The sequence below is a fragment of the Vigna umbellata genome, chromosome 1 (assembly GCF_029865625.1).
Source record: "Vigna umbellata cultivar VRB3 chromosome 1, Vumbellata_1.0, whole genome shotgun sequence".
Lineage (NCBI taxonomy): Eukaryota > Viridiplantae > Streptophyta > Magnoliopsida > Fabales > Fabaceae > Vigna > Vigna umbellata.
In genome coordinates, this window is record NC_142165.1 from 2,742,774 (window position 1) to 2,760,632 (window position 17,859).

General features: G+C 36.0%; 2 protein-coding genes and 1 long non-coding RNA gene across 3 annotated transcripts; 1 reads left to right on the forward strand and 2 right to left on the reverse strand.

The window, feature by feature from the left end:
• The first annotated feature begins 744 nt into the window (after nucleotides 1-744).
• LOC124847181 (uncharacterized) lies at nucleotides 745-1,946 on the forward strand. Its single transcript, XM_047324609.2, has 3 exons — nucleotides 745-1,355; nucleotides 1,694-1,751; nucleotides 1,820-1,946. Exons 1-3 carry the CDS (start codon nucleotides 892-894, stop codon nucleotides 1,898-1,900), a joined length of 603 nt encoding a protein of 200 aa, XP_047180565.1. The 5' UTR covers nucleotides 745-891; the 3' UTR covers nucleotides 1,901-1,946.
• Nucleotides 1,947-4,018: 2,072 nt separating this feature from the next.
• LOC148204400 (uncharacterized) lies at nucleotides 4,019-10,366 on the reverse strand. The gene is made up of 6 exons (XM_088105611.1): nucleotides 10,301-10,366; nucleotides 5,580-6,052; nucleotides 5,372-5,498; nucleotides 4,976-5,254; nucleotides 4,789-4,893; nucleotides 4,019-4,705 (listed from the first exon to the last, which is right to left on the reverse strand). Exons 2-6 carry the CDS (start codon nucleotides 6,047-6,049, stop codon nucleotides 4,193-4,195), a joined length of 1,494 nt encoding a protein of 497 aa, XP_087961737.1. The 5' UTR covers nucleotides 6,050-6,052; nucleotides 10,301-10,366; the 3' UTR covers nucleotides 4,019-4,192.
• Nucleotides 10,367-11,985: 1,619 nt separating this feature from the next.
• LOC148204401 (uncharacterized) lies at nucleotides 11,986-12,996 on the reverse strand. Its single transcript, XR_015786952.1, has 3 exons — nucleotides 12,904-12,996; nucleotides 12,681-12,782; nucleotides 11,986-12,164 (listed from the first exon to the last, which is right to left on the reverse strand). It is a non-coding gene; the product is annotated as an uncharacterized LOC148204401 (long non-coding RNA).
• Nucleotides 12,997-17,859: the final 4,863 nt, after the last annotated feature.

Consider the following 17,859-nt stretch of genomic DNA (forward strand, 5'->3'; position numbering starts at 1 on the left):
TCTTAAAAAAATATCAGTTAACTCAAAATATTAGAAAGAAAGTATAGAAATATTTTAGAAAGATAAATCTTATAAATAAAGTTCTAATAATTAAATTTTTATATTTATAAGTGTTTTTTTTTAAAATTTGACCAATCAAATATTCAAAGTGTATCTCATTTAAAACACTTATACTCTTATACCAAATTACTCAATACCTATACGTTACATTTTGTATCAATAACAAACAATTCAAAATCGTGCTTCAAAATAGATGAAAAAAGGGTAGTGTTTCAAAACTACATCATTGACTTAATTTTAATAGTTAAATAATAAAACGAAACTTCTTTCTATAAAAATAGAAAACATAATATATTAAAAAAATCTCAGAAATATATTTTAATTGCATATAAAAAACTATTCCAATACTTACATATACGTAAAGTCCTATGACTAATCTTAAAAAAAGTCCCAGTAACTACGCTTTTACACTTTCCCGTGCCGTCAGCTACGAGATATTTATTTTTCTTCATATTTTATTCCTTTAAAATATTCAGGACGCGGGGGATATTTCCTTATTCATTTATTTATCATCATATTCAAAACCCAATAAGATATTTATCTCCTTTCCTCACCGTCTGTCATTTAATTTGCTCACAGACTACAATTGCCACTCGCCAGCTCCCCAACAACGCCAAATCACCCCACTCTCAATGGACTGTCACAATCAAATATCACCTACCGAATTCACAAGACTAACCGCCATGGTTGGGTCAATGCCCCGTGCCTCCAATTTCTCACTGCCGCAAGAAACGCCACAAGAAACTTCATTCCAATACTTTTCTCGAATACTGAGACTCTCGTGTGAACAACGAAATGTTCGATCGTACTTGAAATTAGAAATCGGCGGATATGGACGAAACCGCCGAGACGACGATGCCTAATTGGGTCAACGACAGCGCGAAGGTTGCCGGAGAGAGAACCGATGACTTCGGCGACGAGGATGAGGATGAGGATGAGGACGAGGAATGCGACGGCGATGAAGAGGCTTGGAACATACTCACTCGGAGTTTCCGGCAGGCGCAGACGGTGCTGGACGAAAACCGTGCGTTGATCGAGGAAGTGAACAGCAACCACGAGTCGAAGATTCCTGACAACATGATGAAGAATGTTAGCCTCATGACTCAGATCCACGGCAACATCTCCAAGGTTCGCTCTATCTACTCCGATTTATCTGTGAATTTCTCCAACATTGTTCGACAGCGCCGCGTCGCCGCCGTGAACCACCGCAATCGCGATGGGGACTGTGAAGAGGATGGAGATGAGGCGGAGAACCCGGAGGATGATTCAACGGAGGACGTGTCGGAGAAATCGGAGTAATTCTTTGTTACCTTATATATGTTATATGATTGTTATCGCGTTGTGCCATGAATCTTAGGGTAGGGTGATGATATATGATTGTTATTGAGCTTCAAGCTCACTGTCTCGAGTCTTTGTTATCATGTGAGGTAGTTTGTGAAATTTGAAATGGAGTATTCAGTTCGTGTTAGTATGAGTTTTACAGTGATTCTATTCGGGGAAAAGAAAATGTGCTGAGTTTGATCATTTTCTAGGTTCGTTTGTGGTGGAGGTGGTAGTGACTTGAATATTGAGAAATCTGTCTGTGTGCTCATTCCTGGTTGTGTCTTTCTTTGTTGGTTTTCTTTGTTGTAAGGATGGTTGAATTGATAGATCCAGGAATGTATAGAACATCATCCACCCGCAGAAATGAGGTATTTATGTCAATGTTTGATTTTGCTTTTTCCATGGCTGCTTTGATTTTTTAATCTTTTGTTTCAAGGAGGCCCTGCGGTACTGTGAAGCAGGGAAGGGGAAAGGGGACAGGACAAGGATTGAACATGTATGTCGTGTTTCACAATGATAAAGATTATAACGGCCAGTAATGTCAGCTATTGCTCATTGTTTCATGTCTTTGTTATTGTTGTTATTATTCTTTATTCCATTATGTTGATGATGCATAGATAGTTCTTGAGGTTAATGGTTGATTATGTCGATATCAGTTCAGAAATCCGCCATCAAATATTTAAGAAGTGCTTCAATGAAAGCAAAACTAGTTGTTTCTGGGGGGTTTCGTGAAGTGAATAGTGGCCTTTAATTTAAATCATCTGTTTCTGGACTATAATTCTAAATGACCCTGTTACTTTCGCACTTAAAACATTTTTACACTTATTTTCCATCTATTATTTTATATTTCAATTCACTTTTTTAATGACTGAATTATGCCTAAAAATACTGTTTAGTGATATTTTGGTATAAAAAATATTTTCCAATTTTAAAACGAACCCTGCCTAGATGAATTGGTCAAATCGCCAATGACAAGTCTTTATCTTTTTTTTACCTATAATTAGAAAAATCATACACATACATAATTATTTTATCTACGTTTATTATATCTTTGTTTTTACTTTTTATCATATTATAACATCTATAAACTTATATTTTTACTTTTTTTAAGTGTATATTAAAGGTTCAAACACCGTGTTCATGAATACTTTTTTAAATATGGTAGATTAATATTTTTTTTACAATTTTTTATAATAGATTATATATTACTATTTTTTTAGTCGATATATGCGGACCAATCACAAATTATGTAAAAAAGTTGTGAAAAAAAATATTATTAAAGATACATTATATTCATAATCTTCTTGTTTCTTGCGTAACTCTAGACTCTCCTACCTTTGTCTGCCACACTTGCTTTTTTGCCCAATGGTTATGGATGATGAACAATTTTATGCTAAAATCTACGTAGAAATATAATTACAAGAAATATAATTGTTTTAAAAGAATATTATTATGGAAATAACAACACTATAATGAATCTCATTATCACTCTTAGTATTTCCGAAAGATTATTTTCACTTTTCTCTTTCAATATAAGTAATATAAGCGAATTATGATAAATAGTTTATATTAATTAAATCATTCATCAATGAATGGTTTATAAGGACTGTTTTTTGCTGTAGTATTGCATCAGTCTTTTAAATATAAAAATAATAATTTCTTTTTTAGAAAAGTGACTAAGATGGTACATCATACTATTGACTATAATTATATTAAACTATTCATATACAAAAGTTTTTCTCTTATCAATTTTAGAATTATTCTTCACCTGTACCTACATTATTCTCTACTGGCTCAAAGCACGTGAATAACAAAACACCATATACAAAACACAAACGATAAGTTAATATTGAAGTTTTAAACGAAAAAAATATACTAGCAATTTAGAAAATATCTAAATAAGTTTCATAAATCATAAAATTTGCATCCAACCATAAAGACTCTCATAACTCAATCATGTACAAATAACCATAAATACAACCACACTACAAGAAAAAAGTGTATTACATACAACAAAAATCCGTATATAAGACCAAAAATCCATATATAATCTGTGTTTATATACGGATTACATACGGACAAAAATCCGTATATAATACCATCGTAGCTAAGTTTACATACGGATTTATCCGTATATAACATATATACGGAAATTATATACGGATTTATCCGTATATAACTTATATAGGGAAATATCCGTATATAACTTATATACGGAAATTATATACGGATTTTTCGGTATATAAGTTATATACGGATATATCCGTATATAATTTCCGTATATAAGTTATATATGGATATTTCCCTATATAAGTTATATACGGATTTATCCGTATATAACTTATATAGAGAAATATCCGTATATAACTTATATACGGAAATTATATACGGATTTTTCGGTATATAAGTTATATACGGATATATCCGTATATAATTTCCGTATATAAGTTATATATGGATATTTCCGTATATAGCTTATATACGGATAAATCCGTATATAACTTATATACGGAAATTATATACGGATTTTTCCGTATATAATGGTTTAACAAGAGCTAAATAAATTCTCTGTATATAGCAGTTCTCCATGCACAATATACAAGCAGACCTGGACATTATACATTGCACATTGACATATAAATTTAATAAGGTTTTCATATACACTTAATCCACAAAGAAAACATTGTATATGAATACATAAATATTGTATAATGTAATTATAACTGCAACATTTGGTAAGTTCATAAACAGATTGTAGTTATGGTTCTAAATAAGTTCAACAGTAATGGAAATAAGTTCTATAAAATTCCTAATAATGCATGTAATCATCATTTCCATCTTCTGGTTGTTCATGTGGTGGTTGCTGGTGTGGTGGTTGCTGTTCTGGAGGTTGCTGTTCTGGTTGGACTGTATTGGGTACGTCATTTTGAACCTGAGGATTTTGAAGGTTTAAAAATTGTTGTGCAGCCGCGGCTGCTGAAGGCGGAAGGAATGGCAGGAGGACGCCAATAAAGCCTTCAAACTTTTGAAGCTGCTGACCATATTGTTCTAACTGCGATTTCAGGTTAACAATTTCTTCTGAATTTTGAGGTTGAGCAGTAGAAGATGCTTGTGTCTGTTGGATGTAACTATCAACACAGTCATCTTGGGAAGTGACATTTCCAATGCCGTATACGCGTCCCTTGTATTTTCCACCAGCAGCCTCTAACCAACATTGGTTTCTCAATCTTTCCTCCTCCGCAGGGTCTAGAGGAGAAGATGTTGAGACACCAACAGATGCAGTCTCAGATCTAATTTGAGAAAATTTTGCAACAAATTGTTCCTGTTAAATGAATAAATATTATCATTACACATGAGGTTTAAAAAACGAAAATTTATAATGTGATAGAGTTAGTACAAACTTACATGGGTCCGCTTAGACCTTTCGTCCACAAATTCTCCCGTTGATTGACGAATATGTGTCTGCTGAAATATTTCATCAACATGCGCAGACCGACCAAGCTCTTGTGACTGCAAACAAAAGGAGTTGTTAATAAATATTTGTAAAGTTTATGATTACAAATATAAGAAAAAAAATGTACAAGTTATATACCAAACGAATAGCATGCTCATGCACGCTTATAGATCCTCCAGTGTGCAAACATCCACCCTTTTCAGATGTCCGATTCTTCTTTGCCGTTTCACACTTTTGTCTATAAAGTGGCATGTTCCACTTTTCCAAAAGAGCATTCCAAGTATCGTCCCCCAGCCAATCAGGTCTTTTTCCTAGAGTTCTAGCTTTTTTATACATCTCTGAGAGTCTATGAGATGCCTTGGTGTGATAATTTTTTTTGACCTTTTCCTCATCTTCAGGCTTCCATGAAACCTTTCTCTGTTGTTATATTAGAAATAATAGGTTTGAATAAGTAAAGAAGTTCAAAGTATAAATTAAATGCAGGACACCAACTACTGACTTGTAACAACAGGATTAGGAATGAAAAGTGTTTACCTTAAAACGTTCGAAGAAGACATCTCTGGTTGACTTAGGGATTGCACCCCATGTTAGCCATGGCTCATCAAGCTGTTCCTTGATGGTTGCTGTGATTGCCTTGGATGCAGTTTTTGTAGGATAAAACCTAAAACAAAATTAAACTCAAACATTACAATAATACAACAATGAATTGTGTATATATTAATTGAGTTATTTTTTTTCTTACCCTCCTCCAACGGGTGTAATCATTGGACGACTATTGGAACATTCTTCCATGTTATTGGCGGCTGAACTAGAATGTGGATCTGCATCCTCTATACCAGGTGATGCTGCAATATTTCTGGGAGTTGATGGGTTAGAACCAACATTGGGAGAGAGTGAAGCCTGAAGATAAGGAGGCACTTGGTATGGAGTGGGTGTCAAGCCAGGCACTTGTATTGGAGGTGGAAGAGATGTACCAATAGAGGTAGGTGAAGATGTAGGAACTTGATGTGGAGTGGGAGTGAAGGCAGGAACAACTAATGGAGGTGGAACAGATCTACCAGTAGAGGTAGAGGTAGGTGTAGTTGGTTGACTGGTTGAACTAATTTCATTATTGAAACGTGTCATCAACTTCACTACGTAAGATTTCTTCCCCTTGCCCTTATCAGAATTTCCTGAAGGTGGAATAGGAGGGCCAGAAGGACCTGATGCCATATTCTTGAACATAATATATATTTTTATACAATAGAAGAAAAGAAAATTTAGAAATAGTACAATCAAAGATAAATGCAATAAAAATCTATTCTGTAACCAACTTGTGAGATAATATAATATTGTGATTGTGATAAAGGTATTTGGCAAGAATTTTTCAGCAACATAATATAATATTGTGATTGTGATGTGTGGAACTTGGTAGAACATATGGAATCACGTGAATAGTTTTTCACAATAGTTTTCGCAGGTAAAGTATTTGCCAAGAAAGTTTCAGCAAGATTTGGAATTAGTTATGTGAGATTTATTTATGTACGATTAATATTCTCAACCACCAAAAAGAGACATATCCGAATAACCAGCCAAATTGAAATTCAACTTAGAATCTCTAAGTTCAGATTGACAAGTAACTAATAGACATCTTTGGCAATTGACAGGAAACTAATACTTTGGATTAACTCAAATGCTAAACACTGAAACTCAAGTCTTGGGCTTTTATTACCTTTGAGGTTACCCAATTGATTATTTTTGCTGCCATGATAGTTAAATTTATTTCTCAAAGAAAATGGAGAAGTATATAACTTAATCCAAGTGGTAAGATAACAAGATTGTTTTTCTTAAATGAACTTTTGGGGGTGACTAAGTGTTGTAAAGAGAGTAAGTGGTAGTATAGCTTGTGAGTCCACTGGCTTTAATTTGGATTAGTTGGAAACTGAGTTGACTTCTCCACGTGAAGGATCTGAGACAAATAAAAAAGAATTCTAACTACTAACATGATATTATAAAGTTGTTATTAATAGAAAAATGATCAAGAATGGTAATTAGAAAATGGAACTGTTAAATTGGTCATTTAGTGCTACTTCTGTTTACGATGCCATCTATTGTTGTAGAAGAAAAATTGGCTTGCCAACATACACCACACGGCCTAGGACCACACTGGAAGGCAACTCTTGGTTTTCTTGGCAAACACCAAAGCACATAGAATTGAAATGAAAAAATGAAAGAGGGGGCCACGTGAACAACCAACACTCACGGCAATTTCACACAAAATGGGAGGTTTGTTTCTCTTAATGGGAGACAACAAAGTAGAAAAAGGGGGCCACCATTACAAGAGCTTCTCACGGATTTTTGTTGAAAGGATGACTTGGCAAAGCTCAACAAAATTAAGGAGTTTCTAGCTGGCCACATTCCACACGGTTTGCAACATTGGCAAGTCAACAAAAGGTAAAAAAAAAGGGGGCACACTTACTCTTGGCTGGAAAATTTTAGGAAGAGAGAGAGCAATTTCAGAACTCAAACCTGGGGTAATTCGGGGTTCAGACATCATTAAAGAAAGATAATAAAATGCACTAAACAGTACTGGAATAAGAGAAATGTTAAATCAGTGGTGATACCAAATTTGAGAGCTAACTAGTCAAAACTAGTGTTTTTGGGGGATTGTTGGGGTATTTTTCTGCACAAATTGGACATAACAAAGTCTGATTTTGATTTCGGCTAATTCTGAGCTATTTGATAGCTTGAACAAGTTTAAAATGGTGTTTAAAAGTTGCTAGCAGATTTCAATTAGTAATATCTTGGCCTAAGTGCAGACTTGTGTCTTAAACCATCATATTTTGAGTTATATTATGAAGTGGCAAGGTCAATTTGAGTAGCAATCTGTTTTTAACTCATTTCAGAGTTTTAACACGTTTCAAATCACTAATTAAAGTTGCTGAAGTGATTCATTTCGAGTTTAAGCCACTTGTGTGCAAATTTGAGTTTCAAACCACCAAAACCAAGCCAATTTTCTGGTGCAGTGTTGAAAACTGAATCTGTTTTGATGAATGTACTTTGAAATCCAATTTGGCTTGCAGCAATCTGTTCTAGCACCTTTCTTAGGATCCATTTGAGTGCCTACTTCTGTTGTAAACCTATTTTTATTGCTTTTGAGCTTTTGGCCTCTTAAATTGTTAAGTTCAAGTCAAATTTTGGTGTTGAAACTGGTGCAGATTTTTAATCTGTTTGGTCAGTGTTTTGGATGATTGCAATGGTGTTGTGAAGTCCAATTGGAGCATTCAAGTTGCAGAACCCTTTCCCTACCAAGGTAGCATCTTAGGAAGTGGAGAGGAACCTGAATTTGTGAATTCAAGTGTGCTGTCCACCAAACATTAATTGTATTTTTTTTTTCAGCAGCATAAAACACTTTTCGCGGTGAGAATTTGAGTGAAAATTGGCAACTCTATAGACAAATTTTGAGAGACCAGCTCCATACGAAAGTTAATGAGAGATTGAGTGTTTGGAACCTAAATGGAGGCTTGCACTAGTGTCACGGTTTCTATTTGGAACCAGAAGCTGCACACGGCCTAGGGCCATTGGAAAATTATTTTGGCAAGGATCTACATGGAACAAAAGTGGGAGCCGCCACCTAGGATTGAAGAATTTTTCTTTGGCCTCGGAGAATGAAGTAAAGCCGTGAAGCACATAATCAATTTGAAGTAAATCAATTGAAATGAAATGGAGGGGACCACGTTCCAACACTTCACGGCCATGGAAAATCTATTTTGGCAAAGTTGAATTAAAAGGGGGCCACCACTCACGGTTTTTATTCCATTCAAGGCTTTATTTTGGCATTTAGTTGATGCTTGGGAGAATGTCACGGTCAGAGTTCAAAGAAATGAAAGTGCTGAATTTGATTAAACTAGTATTATCAAGGTGGTGCCACGGTCCTTTGAAAAGAATCTGCAGAATTTTCTTCCACTCCACACAAAGCACACGGACATTCTCAAAATGATGAGACACCAGCACTCATTCAATTTGAAGAAGAGGTACATTTTATTGGGGCTGGACGTTTTGGAAGAAACAGTTCTCGGTCCAGCAGTGAAGGAAGGAGCACGTCCAACTCACATCCAAGGGAAGTAGCTCACGGTTTTTACAACACAGCAGCAAGGCACGGAGGCTGCACATCCAGCAGCCACAATCACTCCCCATGGCAGTAGAAGCTCACGGTTCTTGGTCCAGCACGTTGGCAGCAATCCAGAAGACAACAGTAGCATCCATCAATGGAGGAGAGCCGTGAGGAGAAAGGAGCTTGTGGGTCACAAAAAGCACAATCAATGGTGGAGTTCTTTCATTTGGTGTGCATGTCTACAAGGTGTAGAAGATGACAAAAGTAGTTGGCAAAATGGAGGGACCCTTACCTTTCTTTTCTCACGTCAAATTTGCTGGAAGAAATTTTCTCTACTAGTTAGAGACAAAAAAAAAACTTACGCTGGAAAGAGGGAAGGACATAATGGCTGGTCGGATTTTTGGCTATAAGAGAGTGGCAGTAGTATAGAGAGGAGACGGGCCTGGGAGAGGAGTCTCTCTTCCAGGAGAAGTCACAGAGAGTTTTTCCAGAGTTCCAACTAGAAAGGAGTCTTAGAGGAGGAGAGTTTCAATAGAGTTCCAGAGGGTAGACGGTCCTGGGAGGAGGCTCTGGCCTCTTTCTCTTCCTTTTCCAATAGCAAGTTTTCGGTTTTCCAATTTCCAAACACAGTGCGACCCTCTCGTCACTGGTTATACAACTAATTAAGCTTAGTTATATATATGTTTAGGGTTAGTTAGTACAATCTAATGAATGTGTATACCCATTCCCTGTTCAACCCTTCTATAATCCCTTATACCCCTATACCACCATTATTCTTCCCAAATAATTTACCCTTAAACTCACTATGACCCCTGGAATCATCTCCACCCTAAAACCAACTATATTTCCTACTTACAATATTCATTGCATGCCGTAAACTTTTAATATATAATATGTATCAATGTACAAGTTCTAGTATAACTTAGAGTGATTAATTAAGGTTTCAATATAGATCATTATTCAACTTTTTATATAACTTAGAGTTATTAAACTTTTTATATAAAGGGTTACTCATATTTTAACACAACTTAGAATGACTAAGATTTTAATATTTTAATATAGAAGGTTGTACAACTTTTAGTACTAATTTAGAGCAGTTTATTAATGCGTGACTTTTAACATAACTCAGAGATTTATAACTTTAAGTGCAAGTGATTAATATCTTACATAGATCGATGTACAACCAAACATAGTTAAAGAAAAGTGCCTCTCTGCACCAGTACAACCTTATGTGCATTCCATGGAGGATAAAGACAAAAACATACAATAAAGTTTTAAATGTAAATATGAAAAATGCTGATAGAAAGCATTTATAACAGATGCAGAGGATACAAAATGGAATAAAAATATGAGAGAGAGATAAAAAGTACCGCAAGCCCTTAATTGCACCCTAACTTGCAGACGGCAGTATTGGATATGATCTTTTCACAACACCTACAATGTAAAATGCAAGCACCATTTCTGTAAACATCTTTAAAATACTTGACAGCTAGAAAAGAAAAACAAGAAACAGAATCCACACATTCAGAAGACACTAATACAAATTAACCAAAAGAGGCTAGAATAAAATATTTCATACCAACAAGTATCTTCTCAATCTCTTCATTGTGTATTTGCTGAGGTAAAAGAGGGTATAAGGAAGGCAGGCCTGAAGGAATTAGTAAATCTAACTATTCCAAATGACGTACTTGCCACGTCAATTGTTTTTTTCCAAGGGTCGTCCAGTAACATTAGCACAACAAGAAAAGAGGGAAGAGGATGCCCTATTTAGGAGATTAGAAGAAAGGACTTCAGGGGAGAAAAAGCTAAGGATCATGTCCAAACCCTTTTGGCAGGATCTTCGGACCATATCAAATCACTACCCTTCATAGCAATTGAGTGGTCTTTCTAGTATGCAGCAATTGTTTCTAGATATATGATAGGTTCACTGGAGAAGTCTATACTAGGATAAATAAATAAAGGAGGTAGTTAAAACCTCCTGCAACTGTAACAGACTAGTATATATATACTGTGTTTTAGGCTGTTATTGGATTATTGAACTAACTAGCCTAGCTATAGTTATAAATGCAAAAAATCACCTCTCCCGTGGTGTTTTATATGTTTAAGAAACTGTGGACCCTTTATGTACGATATTTTATCATTCAACCAACTACAATCAATCATCAACAACCAACTACAACAATCATCATCAACCTTTCGATCAAGTATAGTCAAATAAAACAACAACCAGTTGTAGCAATCATCATCATCATCATACTGTAATTAGCTTAGGCTGAAGTGATGTTGATAGGTACGAGAGGTGATAATGAAAACAATAATGGTAGTAAAATGATTTTAAAGAGAACATTAAGTTTATTTTATCTCAGGGTTACTTCAATATATACACAAAATTTCTGCATGAGAGAGCATTAAGTGTTTCTTACAGAGATGATGGAGTAAACTATGGGAAAACTACTGCACCTGATTCTAAATTACTTGAGAAAAGATATATGGACTTCAATATTTTGGAAAAGCAACCTTTGAGTAGTTTAAAATGGTTTGATTATTGTTTTACAGAAGTAAATCCTAGAAAGGTTGTCACAGACCTAGAAGAACTTGGAATGTTGCTTCACTATGGCAGAAGCGGAGTACTGTCCTAGTACATCTTTTTGGGGTATCGGATGCTATAGCAAGAAACTTACTCTGCCACTTTGACAGGCTAAATATCAGGAATTATATACTTATGGGCCCTCCATTTGACAACTTATTTGATCTGGCAAGGAGGGGACATCATATAACAACAGTCAAATTATTTTATTATTTAATTACTTTTTAAATGTTTTTAAAATATTTTTAGAACTTAAAGGACCTTTTACAATAAAATAATTTAAGAAAATATATAAAAAAATGAAAATCTCTGCATAAATTGATAAACTAAGAGGGCTTGTTTAAAGGAGTGAGGAGTTGAACTTTTAGTATTATAGTGACTACTTTCAAACTAAAAAAGATTGAAGTAGATGGTTTCTCCTCTCATCTGCAATAAAATTTGAAGTGAATAGTAAAAAAAAGGTGGAAATGGTAGTGGCAAAGGAAGTGATAGGAAACACAAGATATGATGGAATCATATATCTCCCTATTATTGATTCAGAAATGAGGGACAGTGAATGTGTGTACTGGACACCCATAAGTAATAAGAAACACAAGAAAATGATGGATGCTAAAGGCATCTTCTTCACTGCTGAAAGGATCAGCTACCTTGGTGACAAGACAAACCCCAAAATGAAATCAGAATGCTATAATATTACCAAGGCCATGCACATTCCACAGAGAAGAACCAATACTGTTAAAAACATTTCACTGTCCATAAATAGCACCAGAGTAGTTTCTGACAGTATACTACAAACAAAATTAGACATCAGAAACCTATCATGCAAAACAGAAATGCCACAGCCAAAATGTTTCAGTACTAGATTTTCTTATAAAACATCAAAGCCAACACTCAAATACTATTATGATACTAACAAGTTTTCATGTCATACCTAAACTAGAATCACATTTATAAAAGCTAATTTCCATTACAAGAACAAGGAGAGCAAACCCCTGGCCTAAAACATCTATGTCCCTCCTGGTGAACACAAGGTACTTAGTTTTTGCTTTTATTTTTCCCATTACCATGCTGGAATTACTTTGAAGAAAACTCATTCATGGAGGGAAATTAAAAACCCAACTACATTGCATACAAAACCGAGCAAGAGAGGAAATTAAAAACACCTTTTTGTGGTTCCTTCGGCCTTCGCAGCACTAAGTTCAATGTCTCAGCTTAAACCGCAACACAGCAGCCTCAATCGATGCCTCGTCAAAATCCAACTACGTCTTCCAGACGAACCAAAAATGGGGCAATGAAAATAAAATCAACACACATTAGGTTTCAATTTTAAAGATTTCTACCCATTACAGATTACCATTAACATGAACGAAAACAAGAATCACTTACCAGATTTAGGGCTCCAGAGAAGAATGATTTACAGCTGCTGAGAGGAGGGCTCCAGACGATCCAGAGGGGAGGTGACTGAAGGTTTGAGACGAAGGTTCGACACGAGAGCTGATTGAAGGTTGGAGAGGAGAGTTGAATCAATGGTTGATGAAGGATTGATGAAGATGACTCCACAGAGAAGAGGGTTGGAGAGTAAGAGAGTTCGAGAGAGAACAAAGTTCTAGAGTTCGAGAGAGAGAGAACATAGTTAGGGTTCGAGAAAGGGAAAAACGCTTCTTCAGCCAGCATCCAATTAATCAGAAAAATAAAATTTTAAAAAAAATAATTTCCCATATCCGTATATAATATCCGCAGTTAACAATTTCGTTTTAACTGCATACGGATACTACGGGTTATATACGGATATATCCTTCGATAATTTTCCCGCCACCACGCGCAAATTTTATATACGGAATTTATATACGGAAAATTCCGTATATAAATATCCGTATATAATATCCGTATATAAAGCTTTTTCTGGTATCCGTATATAACTTCCGTACATAATTCCTCATTTATATACGGATGTAAATCCGTATATAATTTTCCGTATGTAATTTCATTATTTGTTGTAGTGCCATGAGAGGACTGATGTACTGACTAGTATCTTAAGACCATACGCATGTTATTACTAAATTACTCTTGTCACTTTAGAATTATAATTATAACGTGTATGGGTAGCTCCTCGATCTACCTAGCATGATAAGGTAAATTTAAGGTTTAATGTCTCCGTAGGTCCCTATTTTGGTCATGAATTTCAAATAGGTCCTCTTCATTTTCGGCGTATCAATTGAGTCCTTGTTTTTGTAAAATTGAATCAATTACAGGCATGCCGTTAATTTGGACAAACGGCCGTTACGGTATTGGTTAGGTGGCATGGTTGAGTGCAGACGTGGCATTTAAAATGATTATTGTATTAAATAATTGGTATGCACGTATGTTTATTCAGTTTTGGGTAAGGGCAAAGTAGGAAATTTGAAAAAATTAAAGGGCAACTGAGATTGGGGAAAGAATTTGAGGGTTTTTATTATTAGGGTTCGCGTGAGAGGCCAAAAATCGCGATCGTAAGTTCGAGCTGAAGCGGCAGAGTGCATGCAGTGGGCGGTGTCTGTGGGTCCTTTTGTTGTTGGAAGCAAGAAGCTGAAGCACGTGGTCAGTGGAGGTTCATCTAAAGGAAGGTAAGTGTTTGTGCTTTATTGTATTCGTTTTTATTCAATCGAAACTACAATATTCGGTGGTGGTCCCCCATTGATGTATGGTTTGGTCTCTGGTTTTGATTGCATTTTGGTGGTCCCCCATGTATGTTTAAAGTTATTTGACTTTGTCTGAGTGCGTATGTTTAAAGTTATTTGATCTCTGTGCCTGTTTTAATATATATTTTTTTTGTCGTGATATGTTTTCATAATAGGTCTGTAGATATATTTATGTTGTGTTGTGCGTAATGGAGGACGCTATTGTGTGTGTGTTCCACCATGGAGGAAAGTTCATTAATGATAGTACCGTAAAGTATGAAGGGGAGACAACAACTTTGTCCTTTGACCCTGACACGTGGAGTATTTTTGTGGTTGTCAGTGTAGTCAAAAGTTTAGGATATGAGAATTTTAAAGATTTATGGTACTGTTTAGGAGGGGGTTTAGTGTTGGAAAATAGGTTGGAACAATTGATTGATGACAGAGGTGCCATGCATATGGCTAACTTAGCTAGGCTTAATGGTGAAGTTCACTTATACGTTGTCCATGTAGTTTCTGATCCCGAAGTCATTCATATGCTTGAAGACATTACTAATGATGAAGGAGAAGTTGAAGGTAATGGTACAGTACAAAAAGAGGTTGAAGAAGATGGTGATTCTGTTAAAGTAAATGGTGAAGGTGATGGTGACTTACAAGAGGTGAATGTTTGTGAAGAAGATGGTGAGGGTGTTGAAGTAAATGGTGTAGTTGATGGTGACTTACAAGAGGTCAATGTTTGTGAAGAAGATGGTGACGGTGTTGAAGTAAATGATGTAGTTGATGGTGACTTACAAGAGGTGAATGTTTGTGAAGAAGATGGTGACGGTGTTGAAGTAAATGATGTAGTTGATGGTGACTTAGAAGAGGTGAACGAGGGTGAAGAAGATGGTGGTGCTGTTGAAGTAGAGGTTGAAGGTCATGGTCACGTACAAGAGTTGCATGAGGTTGAAGAAGAGCAAGAGTTGAATGTGTGTGAAGGAGTCGTGGAGGATGAAGTTTATCTTTGTAGTTGGAGTACATCTACTGAAGAAGGTGGTGTACATGGAATTAATGAGTGCTTAGAGGGCCTAGTAGATGTGAGTGTTGAATGTGATATAGATGGTGATGTAGATTGTAATGTCGAAGTAGAAGTAGAAGTAGAAAGTCTTTATGATAGTGATGATGACCGTGATAATGTCAGTGTTGAATGTGATGATCATGACGATAGAGGATTGTCAGATTTTGAGTGGAAATCTGAGGAATTTCTTAGTGCAATAGATAGTGATGAAGAGGTTAATGACAGTGAAGGTTATGGGAGGTTTGGTATTTTTTGTATGCCAAAAAGTATGGTAGACTTTACATGGGAAGTTGGGACTTTTTTTGCAGAAAAGCAAGATATTTTAGATGCTGTAAAAGGGTATGCCTTGGAAAATGGGAGGAATATAAAGTTTGTAAAAAATGACAAGAGAAGATTGAGGATGAAGTGCTTTGGTGCAAAAGGAGAATGCCCATGGACCATATACTTTGGTTATATGGAGGCTGTAAAATCATGGCAGTTGAGAACTAAAAAAGACATTCATACATGCAGCAGGGAGTTCAACCTGAAGTTAGTTGACGCCAAGTGGTTGAGCAAAAAGTTGGTGAAAACAGTTCAGGAAAATCCTAAGATGAAGGGTGTTGATATTCGTGAAAAAGTTCAAAGGAAGTGGAACATAGGTATATCAAGGTCTATGGCTTATAGAGCCAAAGCTATTGCTTCTAATGAAATTGATGGGTCCTTTAATGAGCAATATAAGAGGATATATGATTATGCGCATGAGTTGTTGGAAAGAAATCCAGGATCTACAGTTAAGTTCCATGTTGAGAATAATGAGGGTGAGTTAATTTTCAAGAGATTTTACTGTTGTCTGAAGGCATGCAAAGACAGTTTTGTCTGCTGTAGGCCAATAATTGGATTAGATGGAGCCTTTTTGAAAGGGAAGTATGGTGGTGAGCTGTTGACGGCTGTTGGGAGGGATGGAAATGATCAAATGTTGCCCATTGCATATGCGGTGGTAGAAGTCGAAAACAAAGATTCATGGATGTGGTTTTTGGAACTTTTGATTGATGATCTTGGTGGTGGAGAAGTGTGTTCTTCAATTACTTTTGTCTCCGACCAACAAAAGGTAATAATCATATTTAAATTGCTTCTTTCGTATATTGGTTCATTAATTTGATATGGTGATAAATCATTTATGTTAACACCACAGGGTCTACTACCAGCCATACAACAGTTACTCCCAGGTGTTGACCAGAGATTTTGTGTCAGACACTTATATTCAAACTTTAGGAAAAAGTTTCCTGGTAAAAATCTGAAACAGCTGATCTGGAGGACAGCTACTGCCACTCATCCACAAAACTGGGAAAGGGAGATGAGAAACATTAAAGATATAAATGAAGATGCATTCAAGCATTTGATTGCCATCCCTCCCAGGTTGACAATTTGTATTAATTATTTTTGCCCTTTGTATATTATTTTATGTTTGTCCATATTAGTTGCAGTTTTAACATGTGTATATATCATCTGTTGTAGATATTGGTCAAGGTCCAGATTCAGTCCAACACCAAAATGTGACACATTGGTCAACAATATCAGTGAGGCTTTCAACAGTGTCTTGGTTCACACCAGGAGTAAACCAATCATAACAATGCTGGAAGAAATTAGGGTATACATAATGCAAAGATGGGCAAAAAACAGGTCTAAGATACAATCATTTTCAGGACCAATTTGTCCAAAGATCCAGGCCAGATTTACAAAGGAATCCCAAGCAACCAAGAATTGGATACCTAGGTAACTTTCTTCATAACTTCATAAATGTTTATTCATTCCTTGGTAAACTTTATGTCAGACACTTAAATGTGTTGTTTAAATTTTTTATTTCTTTATAGCTGGTCAGCACACAAACTGTTTGAAGTAAGACACGTCTCCCAAAGTGGAGAAAAATTTGTTGTAAACATAGACGAGTTCTCATGCTCGTGCAGGAGATGGAGCATCACAGGAATTCCATGTTGTCACTCCCTTGCCGCAATGAAGTTTCTTAATATTGATGGCCAGCAGTTCATTCCGGCTTGCTTTCTAAAGTCCACCTATGAAGAAACCTATGCATCAATCGTATATCCCATCAACGGCAACAACATGTGGGACCTAACACCATATCCGGATGTCATGCCTCCTAGGAAAAAGGTTATGCCTGGAAGACCTAAAAGGAAAAGAAGACTGGAGTAGTGGGAGATCAGAAAGGATGATTCACGAGTGAGCAAGGGTGGTTTGCGGAAGAGATGTGGGATATGTAGGGAGGTTGGGCACAACAGGAGTCGTTGCCCGAAAGCAACCCAAGAACCAATCATGCCATCATCGCAATTATCTGAAGTGTGTATGAATGATGAGGAAGCTAAACTATAGATGTGTGTATAAATGACAATGATGCCAAGTTTAAGGAACTTTGGTTATGTAATAGTCTAAGGAACAAGGTTAATTGTTTTACTGCTATGTAATTTAATGAATGACAATGATGCCAACTATGACCAGGAACTATTTTGGATGTATTACAATGAGCAGGAACTATTTTGTCAATGACCAGGAACTATTTTGGATGTATTACAATGTTTTGGTTATATTACAATTTCCTTCTTGGACGTCTTATATACAACGATACAGGACGACCAGACC

Bases quoted from the DNA above. Each gene is read 5' to 3' on its own strand.
- LOC124847181 (XM_047324609.2), top strand. From the start codon at position 892: ATGGACGAAACCGCCGAGACGACGATGCCTAATTGGGTCAACGACAGC. The intron at 1,356-1,693 runs GTAATTCTTTGT...CTTTGTTGTAAG, and splicing joins GACGTGTCGGAGAAATCGGA to GATGGTTGAATTGATAGATC. The intron at 1,752-1,819 runs GTATTTATGTCA...TTTTGTTTCAAG, and splicing joins CATCCACCCGCAGAAATGAG to GAGGCCCTGCGGTACTGTGA.
- LOC148204400 (XM_088105611.1), bottom strand. From the start codon at position 6,049: ATGGCATCAGGTCCTTCTGGCCCTCCTATTCCACCTTCAGGAAATTCT. The intron at 5,499-5,579 runs GTAAGAAAAAAA...ATTTTGTTTTAG, and splicing joins ATTACACCCGTTGGAGGAGG to GTTTTATCCTACAAAAACTG. The intron at 4,894-4,975 runs GTATATAACTTG...TTTTGTTTGCAG, and splicing joins ATGAGCATGCTATTCGTTTG to TCACAAGAGCTTGGTCGGTC.